A 24,512-nucleotide genomic window follows, 5' to 3' on the forward strand; every position below is an offset into this window, starting at 1 on the left:
GGACTAGGATATGAAAAAGTTTTCTCACCCTGTGCAGGTTGTGTACTTGTAATTTGAAACACAATTTGTCTCCTGTGTTCACCTGACTGTTCCTTTCATAGTAACGGTCTGTTATCTGCAGACACAGACCCCTGCAAACATGCTCATCATCAAGCATTGTGTGCTGTAGTGACAAACAACCAGCTGCTCTTATCTTTACTGCCTGTATAGACGTCATCATTTCAGTGAATCTCAATCTGCTTTATACTACCCTTAAATGTTTGCTTTTCACTGTGATTGCAGGCTGAATTTACACCTCGCCATCATGACACATAATTCTAAGAAAATGTTTTGCAGTAAAGAAAACAGAAAGCAAGTGGCGAGTGCAGCAAAGCTCAACTGATTGAGAGAGCAGGACTCAGGAAGCACCTGCCTGCGTGGAGGACTGAGCATTAATGTGACCCCGCTCACATCAGGTGGTTTCCTTGTTTACTTTATTCTCCAGTAGCTCCCTGCGGCCCTGCCACTATTGGCTGCCCTGGGCCACTCCTTTTTCCACCACATTCATTGATCTTAAGAGGGCTTGCCACTTCCCTATTCTTCCTTTCCCACTGAAATCACTCAAAAGTGGAGAAAAGTACCCTTCACCACCCCCCGCGAATTGCTTTTCGAACAGAGAGGGATCGTTTTAATAACCTAAAAACCCTGGGCTCAGTTTGACCTCTCACTTCTGTCCTCAAAACACAAACATGGCAGCCTTGAAGACTGCTTTCCTTTTCCTCCTCGTGCCTATACTTGGTGCTCCGTGAAAACAAGTAGCTCATCAATCAGCCTGACTGATGACCTTGATCCTGCTGTCCTCCATGTCACCTGTATTGGTCAACCCTAACCTAGCTGGCAAGATTGAAACGCTGATCTGCCTAGGGGGGGGGGGGGGGGGAGGTCAGGGGTTTTAAAAGTTTTCATGCTGTAGTTCATTTTCCAGGAATCCTACGGAGACAATTCTTTTCCTCTCATGCTGTAAACCCAGCAGCATTCTTAATAGAAACATTATTGAGTTGTACGTCTGCTCAATGTTCCCTTTCCCCTGTTGTTATAATTATGGTTCAATTCCAGCTTGGCATTCTTAGTAATCACTGCAGGTGGGCCAGGCACAGGTGCTTTCTGTAATTACAGCACACATGAGATCCAGAAAATGATTATCTGGGCTAAATACATGTAATCAGCCTCTGTAGATGCACATCTAAACGGTTTTAGCAAATGTTTATTCTCGCCAGGAGGCAGGGCTGAGCATTGTGTGTGTGCGTGGGAGACACACACAGGGAAAACAATTGATTGCTGAGTGTGTATACATGTAACAGATGCAACACAGCAGCTCCCTGCAGCGCTCAAACTCCAACTGGTTTGTCCTGGAGAGGCTTTAGATTGTCTGACGTCACCGTTTTTTGATGGTCAGCCAAGTGAGTCATTGAGTCAAGGACAATATTCATAACTTCACATAACTAGCTGGATATGACTCAGTAAGTCATTACGTTCCATCGACGTTCAAAGGCCATGCTTTTAACAAAACATCCTTACAAACAAAAGATGAAGATTGAGGACGTGTGCATGATGGTCAGTCTAAAGCTCCTCTCGGTGAGCGCGTTCCTCGGCTTGGCCTTTCAGTGGCCCTGCTTTTCCTACTATCTTGTTATCTCAGCAAGTGTTTCCTGTGAGCACCTCGCTCCTCACCGGGACATGTGGTAGAGCTCGCACCGCTTTACGTCCATGGGGGTATTGTTCTCCCACAGCTCGACCGTCGTAAATTAGCTGGAAACGATTTGTCAGACATGAGAAGGGGGAGGGAGGGCCAGGACAGGGGAAAAAAACAACAACAAAATCGGGGCCCTGATGTGGCCCCAGCAGTGAACCATACACTGAACAGATACACTAACAGTCTCTATAATTACTGACATTCAGGCAATTAAAATTTTTTATCAAGAACTTAAATTTAGGACACTGTAAGAATTGGTAGAGTCGGTTGTCTCTCAACCGGAAGGTTGGAGGTTTGATCACCAGCACCTGCAGTCCAATGTGTCGTTGGCAAAGACGCTTAACCCCAAGCTGATCCCTCTGCTTTATTGGCAGCATATCCCATGAATGGGATTCGTTAATACTAAAAAGGACACTTTGCATAGGAACCTTTGCCATGAGTGTGTGAATAGGTAGGTATGACCTGTGGTGTAAAAGCGCTTTGAGTAGTCAGAAGACTAGAACAGCACTATACAAGCTCAAATCCATTGCCATATTTATCATTTTAATGACAAGCTGCATTAACATGAGAGGCTGTTATACACATGGAGAGACTAAGGATACTAGGTCTTTTTTCTATGTGACCTTCAAAAGCAAACAAGACCATCAGTGACAAGTTTGATCATTTCATGTAGTCATTTTTAATGCCTTTAAATGCTGGGGCGTTGGATAGCCTAACTGTTTATGTTGCATGCTCAATACAGAGGCTTTAAACCTCAACAAGGGTTTGACTCTCGAGCTGTGACACTTTGCCGCACGTCATCCCCAACTGTCTTATCCTGCTTTACGTTATCCACTGTTCTATCCCGTATGAATAAAAAGGCATGAAGACATAAAAAAAAAAATCATAATTTACAATTTACAGCACGCTGCAAAAACAGGCTTTGTGTAAGATTCTCGATGAGTTGTACTTTTGACTGTTAATAGAAAGAGGGTTGAGATTTTGTCAGAAAACACCGCATACACATTATTAGACACAGGGGGCGCCAAATTCTATGCAAAACCAAAGTTCATCAAAGCAGTTTTAAAGCAAACCAAGACTTTGGCGTTTTGGCTCTTTAATGCAAAGGAAACTACTCACAGCTTTGACTGACGACAGGAGGGAAGTGGCACATTTCAGAAATGCACATATTTGTAACAACCACTTCCATGTTGACTATAAGGAAAGTGTGTTTATTTGAAATTGCTGGAGGAACCTCCCCTGTTTATTCCGCTGCCTGATTCCTATTGACCATCAACATGACCCTCTTTAATGAGGGAATTCCTGAACATCAGAGGATGTCTCACGCACATCCTGGCCCTTAATCAGTCTTCATGCGCTTACCTATATCATCAAGGTCCAAGTGCACTGATCTATCCAAGGGAGAGGTGACACATCCTTTTCACACACAAGGTTTCCTGGAACGTGCATGTGGCACATCCATACAAAGTTTGACTCATTATGAAATACAAACCTCAAACTCCCTCACTTTGGCTGCAGAAGAACATTTTTGAACTACAAAACTATGCCTTTCTGGCCCGGTTGTGGTATTCAGTCGAGACCCACCCTGTACCATCCCCTCCGGGACTCCTACTGTCACAACCAATGTTCCCATGGATGGGAGTGACCCTCGAGGACGCAGAGATTGACAGTAAGCAGAGTGGGACCACGAATTAAAGGTCTCTGAAGAGTCAAGAGGCTTGTCAGAGGAGCAGAAAAAAGAAAAGCATGTTGTAAAGTAGGCCCATAACACCATCATGCCCTTAGCTATGACATGGGAACCCCCCACCCTAAACTATGCCTGTAGTCATCCCCCCCTGGACATGCAGGGCAGGTCACGCATGAGGCCCTGCTCGCAGCTGGGATTACTCCCCGCTACCTCACGCCAGGCCCAACTATGCTGGGAACCATCTAAGTTAAGCACAGAGCCTTGAGATCAGCTATCAATACACGCAAAAACTCGCACTGCTTTTGATATGATGCCAAATAAGAAACCGTTTTACCAAATTGCTTTGATAAGGAAATGTTACAAAGCGTGGGGAAAAGTGACCCTGGCAGCCATCAGGAGCGTGAAAAATGACTGTGATTCAATACGAAAACAACTTCCCGCACTATAAAATAACAATATTCCTGCAAGTGTAGGGGAAATCAGAAGGAAGTTCCTCCCTTATAGGAGAGAGGATTGTTCTCCGAGCTGTGATTGTTTATGCAAAGCTAAGCATGTTTGCTTTAAATTATGTCACAATGTATCACAAGAGTGCTTCCGGTTTCATAGAGGAATAAATATTGTATGCCTCATTTCAAATGACTGTGCATTTGTTTAACTCTGCATCTCTTGATTGCCTTATCAGAGAAATTCAGAACCAACAGGGATCTAAAGAAAATAAGACAAATTGAAGCTCATCACGAGTCCAGAACAATTGACATTCTTCATTTGTAATTCTGTAGTTTTTGGCTTTCCAGCTGCAGGATTTTTTTGTATGCTTTAAAACTAAAAATGGTGACCAATAGATGACACCATACTGTATACACTGAAGAATACATTTATGATGCTGGACACCACTTGAAGGTCATAAGATTGTCAAAACCTTTGACAATTTGATACTTTTAAATAACACGTTTTAACAATAATCTTCTCGAAAATCATTGAGGTTTCTCTCATTTACAACGATGTCGAAATACAGATATAAAAAAACAAACAAAAGGGCACAAATAAAACAACAACGACAGGTCAGGATGATTGTCATTACAAACAATTAGACCACTAAAGTGGTTTGAGATCATTGTCTTAATCTGCCCAAGAGAAACAAGAGTGTCAATCTTGAGAGAGTGTTGTAAATTGTTCCACATTTTTGGAGCTAAAAAGCTAAAAGCGGATTTTCCAAGTTCAGAGTAAACCCGCGGGACTTGGAGCAATAGACAGTCAGTAGAGCGAGTGTGGTCCAGTTCAGCAGAGATGTTATATAAGATGGTGTAGTACGTCCAATAACGGATTTATAAAGACATACATGTGATTATCACGTCTCAATAAAAATAACTGAAGCTTAAAAGAAACAAAACTGCAACCATGTTTGAATCCAAAGCTGACTCACTTTGGCTTCTTATAAAGATGCACAACTTACATTAGCGTCTGCTGCATAGAGACGGAGATGTCATCTGGTTGTTGCGTTTTCATTTAGCCAACACCTGTGCACTGTTTGCTGAAGCTCCACACCACTGATGATTGACACGTGGGCAAATATTCCTTTGAAAGTATTTTGAATGTACCAGGTTGGTAATGAAAAGCAAGAAATGTCCCAATTTTGGTAGCCTAGCACTGCTATTTTTGTAGCCATGGTATCGGAACAGGTATCGATATTGTTTGATTTTATCAATGTCGTTTTGAAGGTTTCAAAGTTCTGATATTTAAAGAACCCTAGCAGGCCATCACATCACAGGTCAACATTTTTCTGGAACTGTTCTTTGTTGCAGGTGTGTCTGCTGGCCAGACAAACAAACAAATAAATGGAACAGGACCAGAACAGTTTTGGCTTAGAACTCTTCCCGAGAGTTTGCATTGGACCTTTTGCAAGCTCCAGAAATCAATGCACTGCAGATGTCCGGATCAAGAATTTGCTAACTTGACTTAGTGGTCATTAGGGCTGGACGGTTTTGGAAAAAATGACATTGCATACTTTTTCTTTCTGCGATATGAGAAATCTAGGAAATTATGCCTGAATAACCTTATGAGCTCGGAGCCCTGCCGCACATTCCTGCAGACTCAAACTACAGGCATTACAACTGAACTGCGAAGCATGCTTTTCAACCATCCATCCATTATCTTCCGCGTATCCGTCTCTGTGGCAGCAGTCTAAGCAAGTTGCCCAGGACTTACCTCGCCCCAGCAGAGTTTTCGAGCTCCTCCTGGAGGATCCAAGCAAGCAAGAAGGGATCTGGAATCCCTCCAGCAGCGAACATGCCCGGAAGACCTCCCTCTGGAGGTGACCAGGAGGCAGCCTGATCAGATTCCACAAACACCTCAACTGGCTCCTTTTGATGTGAAGAGCGGCGACTCTACTCTGAGTTCCCTACGGATGTCTGAGATCCTCAATCTATCTCTAAGGCTGCGTCCAGCCACCCTTCAGAGGAAACTGATTTTGGCCCCTTGTAGTCGCAATCTCCTTCTTTCAGTTACTACCCACAGATCATGACCATAGGTGAGGGTTGGAACGGACATCAACTGGAAGAACAATGCTTTGCCTTCAGACTCCCTCTTCGTCACGACAGTGTCCGCAATACTGCTGACGCTGCATCAATCCGCATGTCAATCTCATGATCCATCCATCCGAGCAACTTGAACTCCTTCAATTGAGTCAGAGACTCACATACCCACCCAGAGGGAGTAAAACACAGTTTTTCGCATCTTATGTCCAATGCCAGCTGGAGATCCCAGCCTGAAGAAGTCGACAGAACAACAGATGAATACCCCAATTTTGCTTCTCAGTAATCACGAGTCAAATGATTGGTTTCACCTTAGCGACATTGACTATGTATGAAATCCTCTTTGCTTTTGGTCTGATCAATATAGCTTTTTATTAACTCTTGAAAGAGCCACTTGCTGTTTCCCATTGTTATCTGAAGGTTAGCTAAGTGTTCTCTTACTTTGTCTCATATTTACTTATGATAGTGGCAAAACCGTCCTATTTTGTTTGCTCCAAGTTCAACAATCTAATAGGAGAACTGTCAAAACAACATTAGTGGTATCTAGTTCTCAAAGTGCAGACAGTAGTCATGGGAGAGACAGATAAGCATCGGGTACATTCAGGCAGGTTCCTGTTTGTCCTATGGGAGAGTGACTCCTTATTCAACGCTGCTGCTGGTAAACCTATCAGGGTACAAAGGAACATGGGAACCTTTGTAGACAATGTGGCTCCTCCTCAGACAGTATGACTCTACTGAGGGAATCCTGCTGAGAGCCACCTAACATGCTGAGTATGCTGATTTAACATTTGGATATCTTCTATATGTTGCCATTAAAAACCAAAGATGTGAAACTTACAGAAACAAGGGACTCACAATTAAATTTGGAAATTGTGTCATTTCCCTTCCTAATCTACACCCATTTCCCCTTTATATGGGTGTCATCCCCTGGTGTAACTCATAGAACTGGAGGGGTTTGTCACTGTCAGACATTCACAATGCTTATTGTTCTAATGTCTGCCTCTGGTTGACGACCAGAGAATAATACACGTGCGACCAAAAGACTGATGACAGATGTTCTCAGCAGTGAAATATGTTAAGTTTGTCAAGAAAAAGAAATGCATTAAATGTGTTGAAGTTTGTTTGTTTCTGTGCAGGACAAGGACTAGAATAATCTTTTTTTTTGAAAATGATGTTACAGTCTGCTGCTTTCCCACAGCCCAGAGTATTTCACAGATTATATAGCTATACCTGCAACCAAGCCCCCCACCCCTCTTCTCACCCCTCCCTTTTCAGATTAAAGTAAAAACCTGGAAACCATTTTGAGTCACTTTTTCCTCCGGAGTAGTCGTAATGACGGGGAAGTACTCCGGCCCTGCTGCCATAGAGAGCAACGGCACAGGCTTGATGGGAAACTTGTACGCCTCTGCAAAAATGTCTCCTTTTACGGCTGTGTGAGCTTTGCTAGATCCACAATCTGCCACTACAAACTTCAAAAGATGAAATAGCATTAGGAGCTTATCTTTATTTTCACAATAACGTTTAGTTTTTTGAAGTAGGAAAGAATGGGAAAAAAAAGTGCCCTTTAGAGTCTAAAAAACGCTTACGTCTAATGGAGGTTCATCATGAGGATGCAGAGTATTTATAGAGCCATTCAATTTTTTGTATTAAATGTTATTTTACTTTGTTGCCTTTTAACTCCGTAAAATGGCACTTTTATCGATGCAAAAGCTTTTTGTTTGTTGTGTCCATTATGCCAGGGCAGTCACATACTGACTAGTTGGATTCGTCCTAGTCATTTGTGCAACACTCACTTGGTTCCACTTTTGGTTGATGGGGAGATTCAAAACCGTTTATCTAAGTAAATAACCCAATCTGTCATCAGCCTATAGTCAATCATGTCCAGGAAGAAAAATCATGCTAATTATCAGAAATCATTCCAAAGTGATAATTTGAATGACATAACTCATCCAAGACTGAAAGCAAAATAAACATTTTCAGTAAAGACAACACATTCATGACAATGATCAATGACTAGAAGGGGCTTGCTGTTTGGTGCAGTTAAACGGTGGTTTACTCCAAAGCATGGTGGTCAATTGTCTACTCAACAGAGAGGGATCCGGGTGAGTGAGGGACACAGGCTACAATGGGAGAGGAACACCCACACACCATTTCCTCCATAAATTACTGAGGGACCCACCAAACAAACATGGCTGACAAGCAGATCCTCACCAGTAATAATCAAAGACTTCACAACCTGTGAGTTTTACACCTTGTGTTATTGGCATTGTGTCAGTAAAGTATGTTTGCAGGGTCAGCAAGTGGCCACATGGCAGATAAGGGATGAGTAAATAAGCACAATACTGTGTAACCTTATGGTTTTACTATCCTTTGATGGATTTACATACAGTAGACTGCTCACTGTAGTGATAAGATACTTCTTTCTGTTTCAGTTTGACAACCAAGTACATCTGCCTTTACTCTCCTATGATGTGCTTCAAACAGTACCAGAATTGTTTGAATGCACAGTTATTTAATTTTTTTTGGTTTAGTATTTAAAATGAAATACAGGCTTGTGGTACCTTCAGATGGTTGCAACAATTAGCCCCTTCACTCCATCCTCATTATACCGGCAGCACCAAAACACTTTGCGCTCATTAGGGCCGAGCCATTGTCCATCAGCAGTTTGCAACCATTTTGCCATCCCCATTACTAAACAAAGAGAGGGGAGGTAAAACAGTTTACACACAAATCTGCGTCTGTGTGCCCACTGGTCCACTCCACTCATTCAAACAGGGAAGTAAAGACCATCTGCTCATTTAATACAACTCCAGCCTCAAAACACTCTCCAAAACACATTCAGAGATTCTATTGCTATCAGCCAACAGATTATTTGACCAAACATCGACCAAAACTCCCTCCAAAAACTCATCTTAGAGAAGGGCCAAGGTTGGTCGAGCCATGGCTGTGGATGGTGGCCATTGCTTTGAATGCAATTGTTCGAGTCACATATTGGCAGGGGATGAATGGCGTCAACCAAAGGAGAAGCTGGACTGTGTACGAGGTGTGCAAAGGAGTAGCCACTGTTAAAAAAAAAAAAAAAAAAGGCAGCTGCTCTTAGGTCCTCCCATGGCCAGGCATGAAGGGGCCAAATATAAATAAAGTGAACCGGCCAGTATGCCACAGCAGCTAACATCTATTTTTGAATTGTATGGGTGGTAAACACTCATTGTATTGTTCAACACTGATTTGCCTTTTTTAAAGATATATTCAATTTGGTATTTATGCCTTTTTTTAGACAGGACAGGGGTTAGAGTTAGAAACCCAGGAGAGAGAGCCACAGGTTGGATTCAAACCTGGGCCTACATGGGGCATGCGAACTAACCACTAGGCCACAGGCACCCCTGATTTGGGGTTTAATGCAACACAACCCACTTTGCTCCTCTATTCCTTACAAGCACAAGTTAGATCCAAGGACTGTGGGAGTCTCCCATTCTCAATGCTGAAGACATATACAGTACCTCTGACCTCTTTGGGCAATTTCACACTTTGGCCTGTTCATCGGACCACCATGTGGGGCCAAACACAAGCACACATTAATCTACATTTTGTATAAATATTCAGATACAGCTGTCTGTGACACATAGATAGCAGCTGGTGTTCTTGGGCCACAAAGATATCCCAGTGCCATGCCTGGACAGAAGCCGCTGCATGTGGGCCAAGGCAGGCTCAGCAGGCCCTGGCAAGGCCTAGAATCTCCCCAAATCCCACCAGTGACACCCTCAGCACAAGGGCCGTCAAAAGCTCTATAAACACCTTAAGCAGCCTGCATCAGAACCATAATGACACGCTCAGAGTAGTGATGAAATAGGTGGCACTTAAACAACATTTTTAAATGGCTATGTATTTAAGTATCCTATAGAAAGTTGGTTGAAAAACACAAAGAAGTATTCATTTTAAATGGTGTTTGAATTACATGTCTTCATCATAAGAATTCCACTGAATCAATGAAATGCATGTCATGAAAAATGATTTTTTTATTTTAACTACATCAGGAACAAGAACTTGCTATAACAGATGGCAATATTTTTAATTGACCATTTAAGGCTTTTGTGAAGCTCTCTTGACAAAGCAGTTTAAATAAAATGTAATTCATGGAGCATACAGTCACAGTTTTTACTTCAGCTAATTATGGAACAAAGCGCAGAAAAGTGAATGTGTCACCTGAATGGTTCCGAACAGAACATTGCTCCAAAAAGAACATAATGTTCACACTTTTCATTATGGTTGAATGTCATACCCAGCTTAGGATGGCATTTCCATTTCCCCTGACGCCAACGATAGAATTTGCCTTCTTTAATTAGCCAACTTAATCTTCTACTAATCCAATGATATTGCATTAACAAGAAGTGTACGTACGGAGAAGCTGTTTGGAAGACAAAGCCCGCTATGAGGAAAGAGTTTGTGTTTGGTGTTACCTCCTCCCTAACTGTCTGCTGGTTGGCCCTGACAACACAATGCCGCAGTGCCAGGCTGTCAGCATGCCAGGCTCAGAGAGCAGCTGCCAGGCCAAACCAGCGGGCACTAATTCAGCCAACCACAGGGAACCCCCTCCAGCCCTTCTTCCAGACCCTCCTCCCTGTGGCTACAACTACTCCCTCATCTGTGCATGCATACACACACACCTTACACAATGCAGGCTTTAATTATGACAAACTTGCCAAAAGCTAATCTCCCATCTTTTTAATCAAAGACATTTGTAGCTGAGGGGGTTGCCAATATTCTAATAACTAATTACAAGAATTTCTGGTGAATAAACACCTTCTCCGTTGACCCACAGCGGCCTTTCTCAATCAAGCCTGAAAATCATTTGAGAAAATCTGGAGGACAACTTTTGCTTAATGCTGCAAAAGATTAAACAGTCACATGGAAACTGTTTCGATTTGTCAAATGATATCATGTTTTATTATCATCAATGTATTAAAGAAGGCATTCTTTCAGAACATTACAAGCTTGTGGGGGACACATGTCCTTGTTTATTGCACAAATTGTTAGCATCCTGCTCGTTTTGCCATTACCTACGATGTAAGACAGTTCAGTCACTGAGCCCTGGGGACTGTAGCCTGACCAGTTACGCTGTGGTTGGATTAGGTGACGGCCAAATACTCAGGAGCGTTCAGCTGCTCTCAGTATGAAAAAGTATTTCTGTGTTTAATCCTGCTGTGTCCTGGGCCTCTCACACTGAGCTACATAAACGATATGACTAACTAACACAGTCTTTCTGTCATGCTTTTCAGACCTAGTTTGAAATTCAGTATTCAACCGACGTGCCATCCAAATGTATCTCAGTCTCCCTCCTTTCACATCCTTTCTTAGACACAAATCTAGGACTGAAGTCTGCAACCATGGTGGAGGCTTTAACATAAAGTGATGCCTTTAGTTAAACGCTAAAATGCTTATTCTGACAATGTTAAATTGCTGAAGATTATCAGGCAATATCGACCATCATACTTGTTTAGTATCCTACTGTAAGCTGATGAATGCATGTTAGCATCGGCTAACACAAAGTACAGCTGTGGCTAAAGAAAATGTCATAATGTAGTTGTGTAGTTTGGCAGATGTCTGGTCAATTAGCACTAATATTGACTCCAACTCATTTGGGTTGATTCTTCAGGGACCATGAATAACTGTTGAAACAAATTGGAAGTGTGACAGAAAAAACACACACACCAAGTGTTCATAAGTGTGCTTATGCATACACAGTCAGACCAGCTGAGGACATTCCTAAGACCTTCTCCCTCTGCATCAAACACATTGTCAACCGCCACTCATCCTCTATCCGAGCTCCTCCGTCCCAGCTGAAGGTCACAATATGGCGGACTCCTTTGGAGAGGCCCTAAAGGTCCCGATGCACCACGCTGACTGAGCAGACACAAAGCAGCAGTTCATAAAGATGCATATTGTGTTCCTGCATCTGTGAATATATCTGGTTTAATGAATGTGTGCATATCTTGAGGTCTTCCTGAGCTATGATCCTGACAGCAGGGATACTAACATAAGGCAGGGCGTGCTGAGCGTAGAGCAAACGCAGCAAACATCACTCAGACCAGGCAGTTCATTTACTGGAATTAAGAAATTGTCACACAGGCCCTTTTTATGTTTTAGTTTATGATGTGTGATAACATCGCTGCAGAGAGGTGAAAAAAACAAAGGCAGCTCTAGAGGCACCAGGACTAAGCTGCACAATTGCACAGTTCAAGAGGCTGTGCACCAACTGAAATGTGAATGTGTTCTCACTGTTTAAAGCCTGGCTGACATTTTCCCTGGTCATCAGGTAGTTTTGGTTGTTCCTATTATTGTTCCTATTAATTAGGATCTGCAAATTTGGAAATCTGTAATTGAAAAAGTGTTATTAACAATAATAATGATAATAATAATAATAATAATAAATTTTATTTATAAGCGCTTTTCAAAAACTTAAAGACACTGTACAATAGTTAAAAACAGAAAGAACAGCACAGTAAGGACAGACATTGCAACATTACACACAAATCATAAAGATAACAACAATAAAGGTAAACTACAGAAAACAGAAAATACATCACAGTCATACTAGCTTGTTTAAAGAGGTGAGTTTTGATCAGTGATTTGAAAGAAGGAGGGTCGGTGCAGTGTTGAATGTGTGTAGGGAGTGAGTTCCAGAGGGAGGGGGCAGCTATGGAGAAGGCTCTGTCCCCCTAGGTTCGGTGCTTGGTTCTAAGAGGGGGAGATAGGTGGTTGGCTTTTGAAGAACGGAGGCTGCGTGCAGGAGTGTGAGGGTGAAGGAGAGCCGTGAGGTAGGAGGGGGCCTGGTGGTTAAGGGCTTTATGTGCGAGGAGAAGGATTTTGAATTGGATACGGTAAGGGACAGGGAGCCAGTGGAGATTTTGCAGGACAGGGGTGATGTGTTCGCGTGTTCGGTGTGGGTGAGGAGGCGTGCAGCAGAGTTTTGGATGTATTGAAGTTTATTAAGGACTTTGGATGATGTGCCGAAAAGGATGCTATTGCAATAGCCGAGTCTGGATGTGATGAATTCATGGATTAGGGTTTCAGCAGCAGAAAATGAGAGTAGCGGACGGAAGCGGGCTATATTTTTGAGGTGAAAGAAGGCGGTGAGGGAGGGGGAGAGAGTGGAGTTGTCTATTGCGAAGGAGAAGTTGTGAATGGAATTGGTGAGGGATTTGGGGCCGATGAGGGATTTGGGGCCGATGATTATTATGTCTGATTGTGCATAGTTGAGAGAGAGGAAGTTGGTGTGCATCCATGTTTTTATTTCATTGAGGCAGTTTGTCAGGGTAGAGCGGGTTTCAGTGGTGATTGAATTGGTGGAGATGTAAAGCTGGATGTCATCTGCATAACAGTGGAAATGGAGACCATGCTGGCGGATAATGTTACCAAGGGGGAGCAAGTATATGATGAACAGGAGGGGACCAAGCACCGAACCCTGGGGGACGCCTTGGGACAAAGGAGCTATGGAGGAGCAGTTATTGATGTTGATAAACTGTTGTCTGTCGGTGAGGTAGGATTTTAACCAGGAAAGAGCAGTGCCAGTGATGTTGAGTGAGTGTTCTAAGCGGGATAGAAGAATACTGTGGCTGATGGTGTCAAATGCTGCAGTGAGATCGAGGAGGATGAGGATGTTGAGGAGGCCAGAGTCTGAGGAGAGGAGGAGGTCGTTGGTGACTTTGAGGAGAGCTGTTTCTGTGCTGTGCTGGGAACGGAAGCCGGACTGGAATGGTTCAAACAGGTTATTGGAGGAGAGGTGAGATTTGATCTGGGAGGGGACAACACGTTCCAGTATTTTTGAAAGAAAGAGGAGGTTGGAGATGGGGCGGAAGTTGCACATGCTGTCTGTATTGAGTCCAGGTTTCTTGAGGATGGGGGTGACACCTGCCAGTTTAAGAGTTTTGGGTACTGAACCAGAGCAGAGGGAGGAGTTGATGATTGAGGTTATGAGTGGCGCGATGGCTGGGAGACAGTTTTTGATGAGACTGGATGGGATGGGGTCGAGAATACTGGTGGAGGACTTCAGGCTGATGGATAGCTCATTTGGGGACACATGGGAGAACTGAGACAGAGGTTGGGTGATGAGGCGATGGGCTGCGGGTAGGGATGAAGAGGGGACAGTGAGAGTGTTGAAGCTGCTGTAAATGGTGTCAATTTTGGATTGAGAGAATGAAAGAAAAGCATTACATTTATCAACTGTGAAGGAGGTAGAGGTGTTGTCACTGGGTTTGAGGAGTTTATTTATTGTAGAGAAGAGAGCCTTGGGGTTGGATGAGCCTGAGTGGATTAGGTGTGAGTAATAGGTGGACCGGGCTGCGCTGAGAGCTTTCATGTATTGTTTGAGGTAGTCAGAGTATGATTGGAAGTGAACTGTTAAACCGGTTTTCTTGTGAAGTCTTTGGCTGGCGTTTGCAGGATTTCATTTTATGGCGTTCGGGAGTGTGTACCAGGATGCAGAGTGTGTGAATGAAACAGTTTTAGTTTTGATATAAACAGAAAGAGAGTGTGTTGTTATAGTAGGTGGTGAGTTCATAGGGATTATTAAATATTAAATTTAATTATTAAGAGATTTTGCTGGTTATATAGGCTGAGAGAGCTGAGGGGTCGACTGATTTTATGTTTCTGAAGGAGATCTTTCGTTTTAGTTTTGGAGTGGGCAGAGAGATGAGAATGTCCATGTTTATAGCCAGATGGTCGGAGATGTTGAGGTTGAGACTTGACAGTTGATGGATTGTGAGACCAGTGGAGCAGACCAAGTCCAGAATGTGACCACGGCTGTGAGTGGGGAAGTTGACATGCTGTGTGAAGGATGGAGGAGCAGACCTTTGGACGGTAGGGGGGGCTGGTGGGGGAAACAGTTGGGTGTGCTGGAACCATAGAGGAAGAATGGGAATCGGCTGTATTGATGTCTTCATTTGTTGATAGTCAGTTGCATGGCGTGTACTGTACTGTGTGTTGGATGTTTGTAGTTAGCAACTGTGAGCCGGCTTTGTTTGGGTGAAGTCCGTCAGCTTTAAAAAGAGAGTAGCGGTTCCAGAGCAGATTAAAATTGTCAATGAAGGCCACATCGTGAGCCCTGCATAATGGTTTCTAAATAAACATAACGTAGCAGAACGTACACCAATGGATTCTTGAATGTACTCATGCATTGTGAAAATACATTTAGAAATATTAGTAGTAGTTTGAATACTTAAGTATTTTTTTTAATCAAGTACTCCAATGCTTTAACTCAAGTGATAATAAGACCAGGAGTATCTCTACTTTGAATCAAGTAATGCAGTAGTGTTCTCTGTCCACCACTAGACTGGCTGAAATATTGATGCTTTGTTTTTTTTCTAATTTTTCCTTGAAAGGCCATCTGGACAGGTCGGCCTTTCTCACGTTAAAAATTAATTCTCCTGTTGAATATGACCAGAGGAGAGCAAAAGAGGGTCATTTTGTAATGCGAGAGAGAGACAGAGGGAGAGGTGGTGAGTAGTGAGTGGGGGGGGCCGCGGGGGTGTTGAGCAGGATTCAACAATAGGTTTTTCCTAACAGATGGAAGATTGGCTGCAGTTCAGTGTCAGAGTGGAACCTGATATCTGATTATGTTCCTCCCTGCCTCGGACTACAAAGGGATTACATGTGGTTACATGAATAATGAAACTGAGATTATTTTGTTGACATGCCACTAATTTGTTGTGCAACAGTCTGACTGCTGAATAGCACCTCTCAGCCTGTCTCTTTGCACAGGATGACTCAGGTAAAAACCATCGGATCAAGTTCTTTCAGCGAGCCAATCAAAAAGGTCGCTTCTGCCACCTCAGGAATAAACAAGATGATGCGAGGCCTGTCATTAGCGAAAGAAAATGTCTATATGGTAGGATTCAATCGCGTGTCAAATTTATTACGACGCGCACAAACAGTCTGATTACTGACAGTCCAGTGGTCCGTAAGGGTTGTATCAGCTTTTCCCTGAGTTACGCATGAACAGAGAAAGGAGAAATGCACCGTTATCTGAAAGAACACTTAGTCAGCAAAATGAACTATGACATTTAATGACACGCTAAGCAAGGTGACAATTGTCAAGGTGCCATTTAAAGGGAGTGGTTTTTGGTAAATTATCCCTCCGTTCTTAATAATTAACAAAAGCCCATTAATTATAAACAAATCTGAAGCCTCGATCATCAAGAGGAGAGACAGCTGGCTGGACTCATTCGTCTGTCGTATATATGTGGCTTTGCTGTTGTTTGTAACAGGAGCCGCTGTAGCACAACAATTACATGTCGTCAAGTAAATAAGGTGGCGAGGAAGGTGGGCTGACACTTGTTTTGTGTCAGAAGGGTACAACAAGTCTTGGTGGTGCCCGTTGATACTGTGCAGTTAAATAATGGTGCACTGTCAGTTTAGTGTCTAGTTTAAACGGTTTCAAGGACAACATGTGCAATATTTTAAGTGCTTATCATTGTTTAGGGGTGACACATTTCCATTACACCTGAAGCAAACAGCAGGCCTCCGGGTTCCCACTGCTCAGTCAAAACAATAAATCGGCCCCCACAGTTGAACCTCCATTTTCGGATGCTAAATCAACACAGCTGGACATCCTAAAGTTTGTGTTTATGTCTGTGCACTACCTTTCCGACTCACGCTAAAAATAGTCCGGCAGCATCCTGCTGTGATGCTGAAGGTGCAGTCATCTTTCCCCTCTGAAGGACACAACACTGTCTGAAGTTTGAGAGCAGGGGGAGGGGGGCGGGGGGGGGGGGGGGGGAGGAAGCGGTGTGACTACCGTGTGACAAGCGCCCTGTTCCTTCCTCCCAGGCCTGAGAAACAGGAAGTGCTGCACATAAGGCATTATTGTGACGGAGAGGAAATGCAAGGTCCTCTAAATTAAGAGCCCCAATCTGGTTGTCAATGACAGGGGCCTGTCCTGCACGGCCCCACAGAGACCTGCACCCCCCCCTCCACACAACCACACACACACAAATCCCTCCACAAGTTGACTTGTGAGTGACGCAGATATATAAAACTCTCATTCTTTGTGTAATCAATGCTAAACGTTAAAACAACGCAAGTCAATTGAGTTAGGTCTAAATATGATGTTTTGTTACAGAAAATTTAATTGTGGGAGGTTTACTTGCAGGAGTTTAACAGATTGAGTAAAAAAACACATTTCAAAGGGTTAAAGGAGGCATATGGGTGGGATCCACCCTCCTTGTGTTTAGCAGAAGCTGAGGAGGAGCTGGTTGCTAAGAGAGATGTGAGGCTTTGTGCCGGGCTGCCTCCCAATTAATTAAAATCCTACTTTATCTGTTTCATGCTTTCAATTAAAAAAACTCTGGATAGGGCCCAAGCCTCTGCATGTAGATAACCATAGCAATAAGATGTGATTAATATGGAGGGCTCATTTGAGCTGTAGGCTGGAGCAACGCCCTGCTGTTACATCCATGCCTTGATCCAGGCTGAAATGGATGTGCAGTGGCTCTCTGCAATATCTGCATGGCACCTCAAGCTGCACATTTCATGTTTAAGACCTGCTTTTTTTTTTAGAACACAGCAGATGTTTGGCACCTGTGTTCATGTACATACGAGCTGCAGACATGAGTGAGGCTGCAGAGAGTGAGGATCACTGCTCAGCCTGTGTGTGCAAGTCTTGTGTTGTTTTTTTTTCATCAGTCATCGAAAGGAGTGACAGCTATAGCAGTGTTTTTGCTTAATTAGCAGGCGATTCATCAATGACCGTCTCTGTTTCTCACAGTCAATTAATGAGGCACAGAAGCCAAGCTGTATTGGCAATCAAGCAAGCTATGCTTAGCATGCTACGGTAAAGATAAAAAGGTGTGTGGAGCTGTTTGTGGTTGTAGTTTGTGTTCACACAGCCAAAGCTAGTTCTTGTTGTCATTGTGCAGCAACCAGAGCACACTTTGCATGACTAAAAATACACCACCATCAAAATAAGTCTTTGACACTCACACTAAATAAAGTAGATTGTCTTGGTTATACTGTAAAGACTGCAAATAATAACCACGTTTTCATAACGAGAAGGATTTTAAGGCAAATTTCTTATGACATGTGACAAAACGAAGGAACAAACAAATTTACATTGTGTCATAATAACTAATAAAAATTGTATTTAAATGATCTGAAATTTAACATTAAAGCTAAATTATTTCACTTTCTTCATTGAAAACACAACACTTTCAGTATCAACTTACTGACCAAACAAACTCTTACACAAAACAGAGCATTTACTGCCACCTACTGGCCACAGTGTGACATCACAAACTATGGAACTGAAACGTTTTTAAGACATGTCCTCAGTTAGCTTACTTTAAAAGCTGAAAGGCCTGAATGACTGCATGGGTGAAGATGAGAGGGACTGGGGTGTCCTCAAGGCTGCAGGGTCCTTAGCAGGGCCGGGACCATGGTCGGTCATCAATTCTTTGGTAAACGTATGGTTGGGGCTTAAAGGAGCTGTCCCTTCTTTGTCCCCTGTGCTCTCTCTGGGGGTCTGAGCTTGTGACATCTGAAGAAGGAACCCTCTCCCAAAAGCAGGCAAGGGCGAGACTGATGAGTCTTTCGCAAAGGGCCTTCCTCTACCCATTGCGTCCATCAGCACCTCCATGTGCCCTCGTCCTGCACCATGAGTTGGGGAAATTGGTTTGCAGACATCTGATCCAGCAGCTTGTAATGGAACTTGAGTTGCTGGGACAGAGGAGACAGGGAATTCCCCAGACAGGACTCTGGTGTCTCTTGGAGGGCTAGTAGGATGGAGGTCTGCTGGTGATGAGGAAGGTGAATCCACAGTTTCAGGTTCAAAGGAACCGGCCTTCGTCAGCCCGCGCTGCTCCACTGCGGATGAGGTCTTGGATGGAGGCTGAGCTCGGGGGTTGAAGCGAGCCAGCAGTCCTTTCTCAGTGACAGGGTAGTGATGAGCAGCCCATTCCTGTTTCTCACAACGCATCTGCTCAAACTGCCTGAGCTCTTTGGGCAGCTCCAACACACTCTCCTAAAGATTCAAACAGAGAGTGTGTAAACTGCTTTCCTGTCTGCTTTAATACTACTGTGAATAATAGTAGATGGTACGGGTCCTTATGTCAGAAACCAAAAAAACATTCATTAATTAATTTGCAACAAACAGAAAGTACCAATAGATCCGCTACAAAAATGTGTAATAACTTGTGTCCAAACTCAAAAGATTTTGGTCACAGCTGTTGTTCCATCTAGCAATAAGATCCCTTCCTGCCTCAAAGTCAGAGCTGGTGATGGAAGACAAAATCCAGAGACCTATTTCACTTACATAAAAATAAATCTAAGTTCAACTGTGGCTCATATAAAACATCCAGGCAGATCAAGAGGTATTCGAGTTACATAATAACAAAAAGTTCACGACTTTCCTTAGAACATCGCTAAAAAAAGAAGAACTGTGTCAGGAAAAGAATCAGAAATGTTTACATCAAACAAAGTTCAGCTTCACTTGAGACTGCTTCTTTAGTACAGAATGAATGATTATGATTACCATCATTCGACCTGGAATCATATTAAGGAAGGGATCGTTTGAAAGAAGGAAGGGACAGACAGAGAATGGACAATTAAATAACTTAAATGTTTTTTTTAAGCAAGCAATGGTAAGATTGTTTGTAAAGAAAAGCAGCAATTAAGAATCCATCTAAATGATCTCTTTGTCTGAAAATACACGTACACAACTGAACTAATGTACAGTTAGCCTTCTGTTCATTGAGAATGTAAATATATTTTGAAGAAGCAGTGGTTCTCACAATGATGCAGGGCGATAAGAAGGACTGCATCAACGAAAAAAACTGAGGCAAAAACAATAATAATAATTTGAATGTTTCATACTTTGACATGAGCAAAGTGATTGCTCGAAAACAACTTACCGTATGTGCTCATTTGCTTCATTACTACAAAACTGTAGATGTAGCTGAATTGTTTTGGGAGTAACGTAAAATCTTAAAAAGTTCATTTGTGATACCCACCATGCTGACATGCTCTAATTCATCAGGTTGGAAGTGGCTGCTGTTGAGGTATGAATCCACCAGGGTCACGTAGTCTGTCATGAGAGCATCCAGCAGAACCAGTCTGAGAGGCTGAAGATGGATCACTGACAGAGCCATCACCTTCAGCAAGGGAACAGGACAGGGACGCTTCTGCCACATCTCCCTTTCTTCCTGTAAAAACACACCGCATTACATCCATCACGCCTAGAAACAAGTATTCAGTAAATAAAACCATCTCAGATTAGATTGTGTGTGCTGTACCATGGTGAGCTGTGACTTCATCTGAAGTGATAGAAGCTGGGAGGAGGGCACTTTTAGATGGAGACTCACCACCTCCTGCAGAGTACTGACTCTGTCTGGGAGGAAACCGCCCGTCTCTGACAAGAAGCTCATGACATCTGCCACCTGAAAACATGAAGTGAGAAAAGAAGGAAATGTGTAACATGAAAACTAAACACGTAAGTGAGGCCCACATTGTTGAATGTTGTTCTAAAGTAGGACAGTATATAAATATATTTATATACCTGCGTGTCAAAGACATTGGTAAGCTTTACTCCAAACTGAGAAACCAGACATCCAGCAACAGCCCTGCAGTCATGAATGACCTGTACAAATCCAACAAAAAGTTTATGATCATAATCATCACTATGACTGAATGAATAGTGTCTCTAGTTTTAACAATGCTTACCTTCAGTATGTGCTTATTTTCCAGGATCATGGAAAGACCATTCTTAAAGGCCCGCGCTCCAAGAACCAGGATATCAAACAGGTAGACTTTGTTTTTAGTGGAAATCTAGAATGAAGACCAAAGGGACACGAGGGAAATGCAAGATGAAAGAAGCAAGGAACAGAGAAGAGGGCTCAGAAAAGAGGGAACTAAGAACTACTGACCTGCAGCCAGCACAGCCTCCCATGCTGAAACACCTCAACGCCATCAGCACCCACACCAATCACACGCTGCTTCTTGATATGCATCACCTTAAAGATGGGAACGCAATATATTAGAGATTTTCAAACACAACAAGGTCTTTATAGATCTCAGTTTCCCATAATGTGTAATAAATAGGCCAAGAGCATACAAAGACGAGCTGATTAACATCACAATTCTTTTTACGTCTCCTACAGTAAAGACTCAAAGTGAGTGATATGTCTGACTTTCAAAATGAAGCAGGAGGAGATTTATTGGACAGACAAAACAAATGAGCAGGACAAAGTGAGCAAGGAGATAAGATGAGCTTTATTTTAATCCACAGTGGTCGCTGAGATCAACAAAAAAGTTCCTCGCAGTAACTTTTGACCATTCATGCAACTGAAAATGAATTTAGAATCAACTTACAGCTGGTCCAAATTTCTCATGAAACTCATCAATCACTTCAAAGTTGATATACTCCTCCTCGTCTTCATCATCATCTACTACAAAAAGGAATCCCCCCCAAGTGTGAATAAGGATCACTTCATCTAAAAAAAAAAAACACTTTCTAGTATTAATTTAGCTTTATTTCCCATGCCTTTGCTACACTTACCAGATGCCATTTTCTTCCTGTATGGCTGAAACTTTTCCACTTCCAAGTGCTCCTCGAGTCTGTGCTCTTGGATATTTCTGGGCAGCACATTGTACTTCGTTTAATTACTGTTAGAGATCACAGGGTCAGCAAAGTGTGTTGCAGATTGTTGTTGAACCACTTACCCAGGGTTAGTTTTAGCTTCATTGGTAAATTCCACTGCAAGTTAAATGTGATAGAAACATTTCAAAGTGCAGTTAAAAAAAAAAATGTATTTTGATTTTTAACTCAGCCTCCTTTTATTTAAAAAAAAACTTAGTAGTTGTGTGTGTGGACTTGCCGTTCAAGATCTCATGCCCGAAGAACATTTTTGAGCCAGGAAACTTGCAGCCATTACTGCCACTCACTAAAACAATACACAAACATTAAGGTAGCTTTATATTGCAGACAGTGATTAGTTTAGTCATTTTTCATTTTTAAGAGGTTACCTCATCAGAAATGGTATGCTAACTTATTAAATACACCATGAATATATATTTTTTTCTAACCGTCTGCCAGAATCAATGTTTTGTTGGGGTTGATTCGTTGAACGACGCCGAGGTAAGACGAAGACTTCAGGGTCAGTTTCACGCGTTTTCCCTTGAGTATACTCAGAAACTGAACGTCGTCCACAACCATCCTGAAGTCATGTACGGGTTGTTTCAAACAATTAACAGTGACAGCAGCTGGCTTTAAATGACAGGCTGTTAACGTGTCTCCATAGGTTATCAAACGAGCGCTGTGACAAGACGCTGGGGGGAACAAGATTAAGTGTTGCGTTTAAAGGCTCCTCGTTAATATTAACTCTAAGCCTCCCGCCCCCTCACATTTAAATGTTAGGCTACATTTAAAAATCTGGGAAGGGGGTTATATATTTTACAATGCATAATCTTAAATAATATCGGGCCTTAAGGTGTATTGTGTGTAGCATTTTATTCATTTAGGTACATAGCCTACATTGCATACTTTAATTTTATGTGCATTAAAGATATTTTGTGATTTGCATAGCCTACAGTTTCAGCCTGTAGTGCCCCCTAGTGGTGTATAGGCTAGTAGATGGCAGGTGTCAGCGGTTAAATAAAAAGAAATACAGTAGAATCACAGAGCAGAATCACAAATGAGGTTTTTGTGTTTCACATAGCTTTGAACTGGATGTGTTCAGCAAAAATGAACCAAATGTAAGCCTGTTAAAACTAAGTTGCACATGAAGTTAAAATAACATTTATTTTAGAGACTGATCACTGTGCTACTATCCTTATTGAGGTCAGTGTGGAGTCTGTGATCATTGACACCAGAAGCGGACGGATCCATACACAATGCGCATGAGACACTTTAACTCTTAACTTTTTATTTTTATTAGGCCTACCTGTTAAACAGCAGGTATGTATGATCATGCAGTCAGAAGATTTCTCAAAGTATCCACCAGGGGGCGGTCAAAGCAAGTATTTAGTTAATTGCTGTTGGACCTTTTTACAGTCTGTGTTAGACTCATGTTTGACTCTTCTTTGACTTCAGTTTGTTCATAACATCTGAACAGACACTTTACCCCAGAACGGTGTGTATTTGACAATAATCATTTGTCAATATACAGTGTGTAAATGCCCTGAGATGGTATACAGAAGTACACCACATAAATTAAACGTAGCCCACTTTAATCAGATCTTGATCGTTTATCAAGAAGTCCTTCAGTCTACTTTTAACACCTGAAAGACATAAATCATCATGCTACCAGCCTTATCTGAACTGTAAGCTGCTTTTCTTTAAACAAGCAGTACCCAGGAATGCAAATAAAACACATCTGATAAATAACCTATAAATAAATGAAATGTGACTTATTATGAGATGGATCAAATCATACACTCCTGAAAACTAAAGTGATTGAATGCTTGCAAAATGCCTGCTCGTTTTGTTTTTAATCAACCCTGTTTGCAGATTTCACTTTCTTGTGGATAAAGTTTTTTTTTAATGAATAAGTGAAATAAATTATCTTTCTCAAAATAAATGAATATTTAAAAATTCCTTTAAGTTCCCTTTATGTGTATGTTCTTGGTCTGTGGTGTTGGTGGAAATATAAATGTGATGATCACAAGTTACTTCATATGTGGTACGATTTGGACAAGAAAAGTTTTGGAAAATCCAACTCAAAGTCGAAGGACAGCATTAATATGTTTTCTTTCTCCATTCTGTTTAGAAACCTTACTGATATACTGGCTGCACTGCTACAAATACAAAATAAATTATGTTTGTTTCTATTCTAAAAATAGAGAAAATGGTAATTTCTCACAATTTCTTATCATGTCTTTGTTTTCAAAATATCTAACACAATGTCAGATTTGTAGAAATGCCTCGATGTACCTGTATATATATGTTATGTTCATGATTTTAAAGATTATATTTTCCATTTTGTTGTTACAACAGCTGCAAGTTTCATAATTGTGAAATTGATTCGTGTGGCTGTAAGATTTTTATGACTCTTGCTTTAGAATATGTTTGTGACAGAAATGACTGGATGTGTTGGAAATGACATTTTACAAAGAGCAATAGCATAGTGGTTATGACCCCAATGGGCAGATGTTCTTTTCAAGAGTAATATTTTATGCTGAATGTATATTTCATTAACATGGGAGTTTGTGTACCATTTGGTACTAAAGTTATTATTATGTTTCCATTTAGTTTTAAATCAGGCAGCGATAAAGGTTGTATAATATAACCACTGGCCGATTAAACATCCATGTTTTATATCATCAAAAATAAGGTCTCGTCTGTCTTCTTTTCCGTGTGTGTGTTCCTTTAAGTGTGAGCACATTCATCATGAAAAATGTTGAATTTATTTATGTTTTTCTCTGCAATAGGAACACAATAAATGCCATAGTTGAAGAATCACCAATGTATGCTGCCTCACTCATTCTTTGGAAAGCAACACAAAATGTGGCAGTTCTTATTTACTTATATTTAAGCCAATCATGTGTAATATAGCACTACAGGGCATGATGTCATGAT

At 41.9% G+C, this 24,512-nt stretch overlaps 1 protein-coding gene across 1 annotated transcript; it reads right to left on the reverse strand.

The window, feature by feature from the left end:
* Nucleotides 1–17,982: 17,982 nt before the first annotated feature.
* Nucleotides 17,983–22,223, reverse strand: exd1 (exonuclease 3'-5' domain containing 1). Its single transcript, XM_061063213.1, has 11 exons — nucleotides 22,022–22,223; nucleotides 21,814–21,879; nucleotides 21,659–21,692; nucleotides 21,495–21,571; nucleotides 21,308–21,384; nucleotides 20,863–20,949; nucleotides 20,660–20,764; nucleotides 20,496–20,576; nucleotides 20,233–20,376; nucleotides 19,951–20,142; nucleotides 17,983–18,962 (listed from the first exon to the last, which is right to left on the reverse strand). Exons 1-11 carry the CDS (start codon nucleotides 22,149–22,151, stop codon nucleotides 18,285–18,287), a joined length of 1,671 nt encoding a protein of 556 aa, XP_060919196.1. The 5' UTR covers nucleotides 22,152–22,223; the 3' UTR covers nucleotides 17,983–18,284.
* Between the last annotated feature and the right edge of the window lie 2,289 nt (nucleotides 22,224–24,512).

Source organism: Labrus mixtus, chromosome 18, assembly GCF_963584025.1.
Source record: "Labrus mixtus chromosome 18, fLabMix1.1, whole genome shotgun sequence".
Lineage (NCBI taxonomy): Eukaryota > Metazoa > Chordata > Actinopteri > Labriformes > Labridae > Labrus > Labrus mixtus.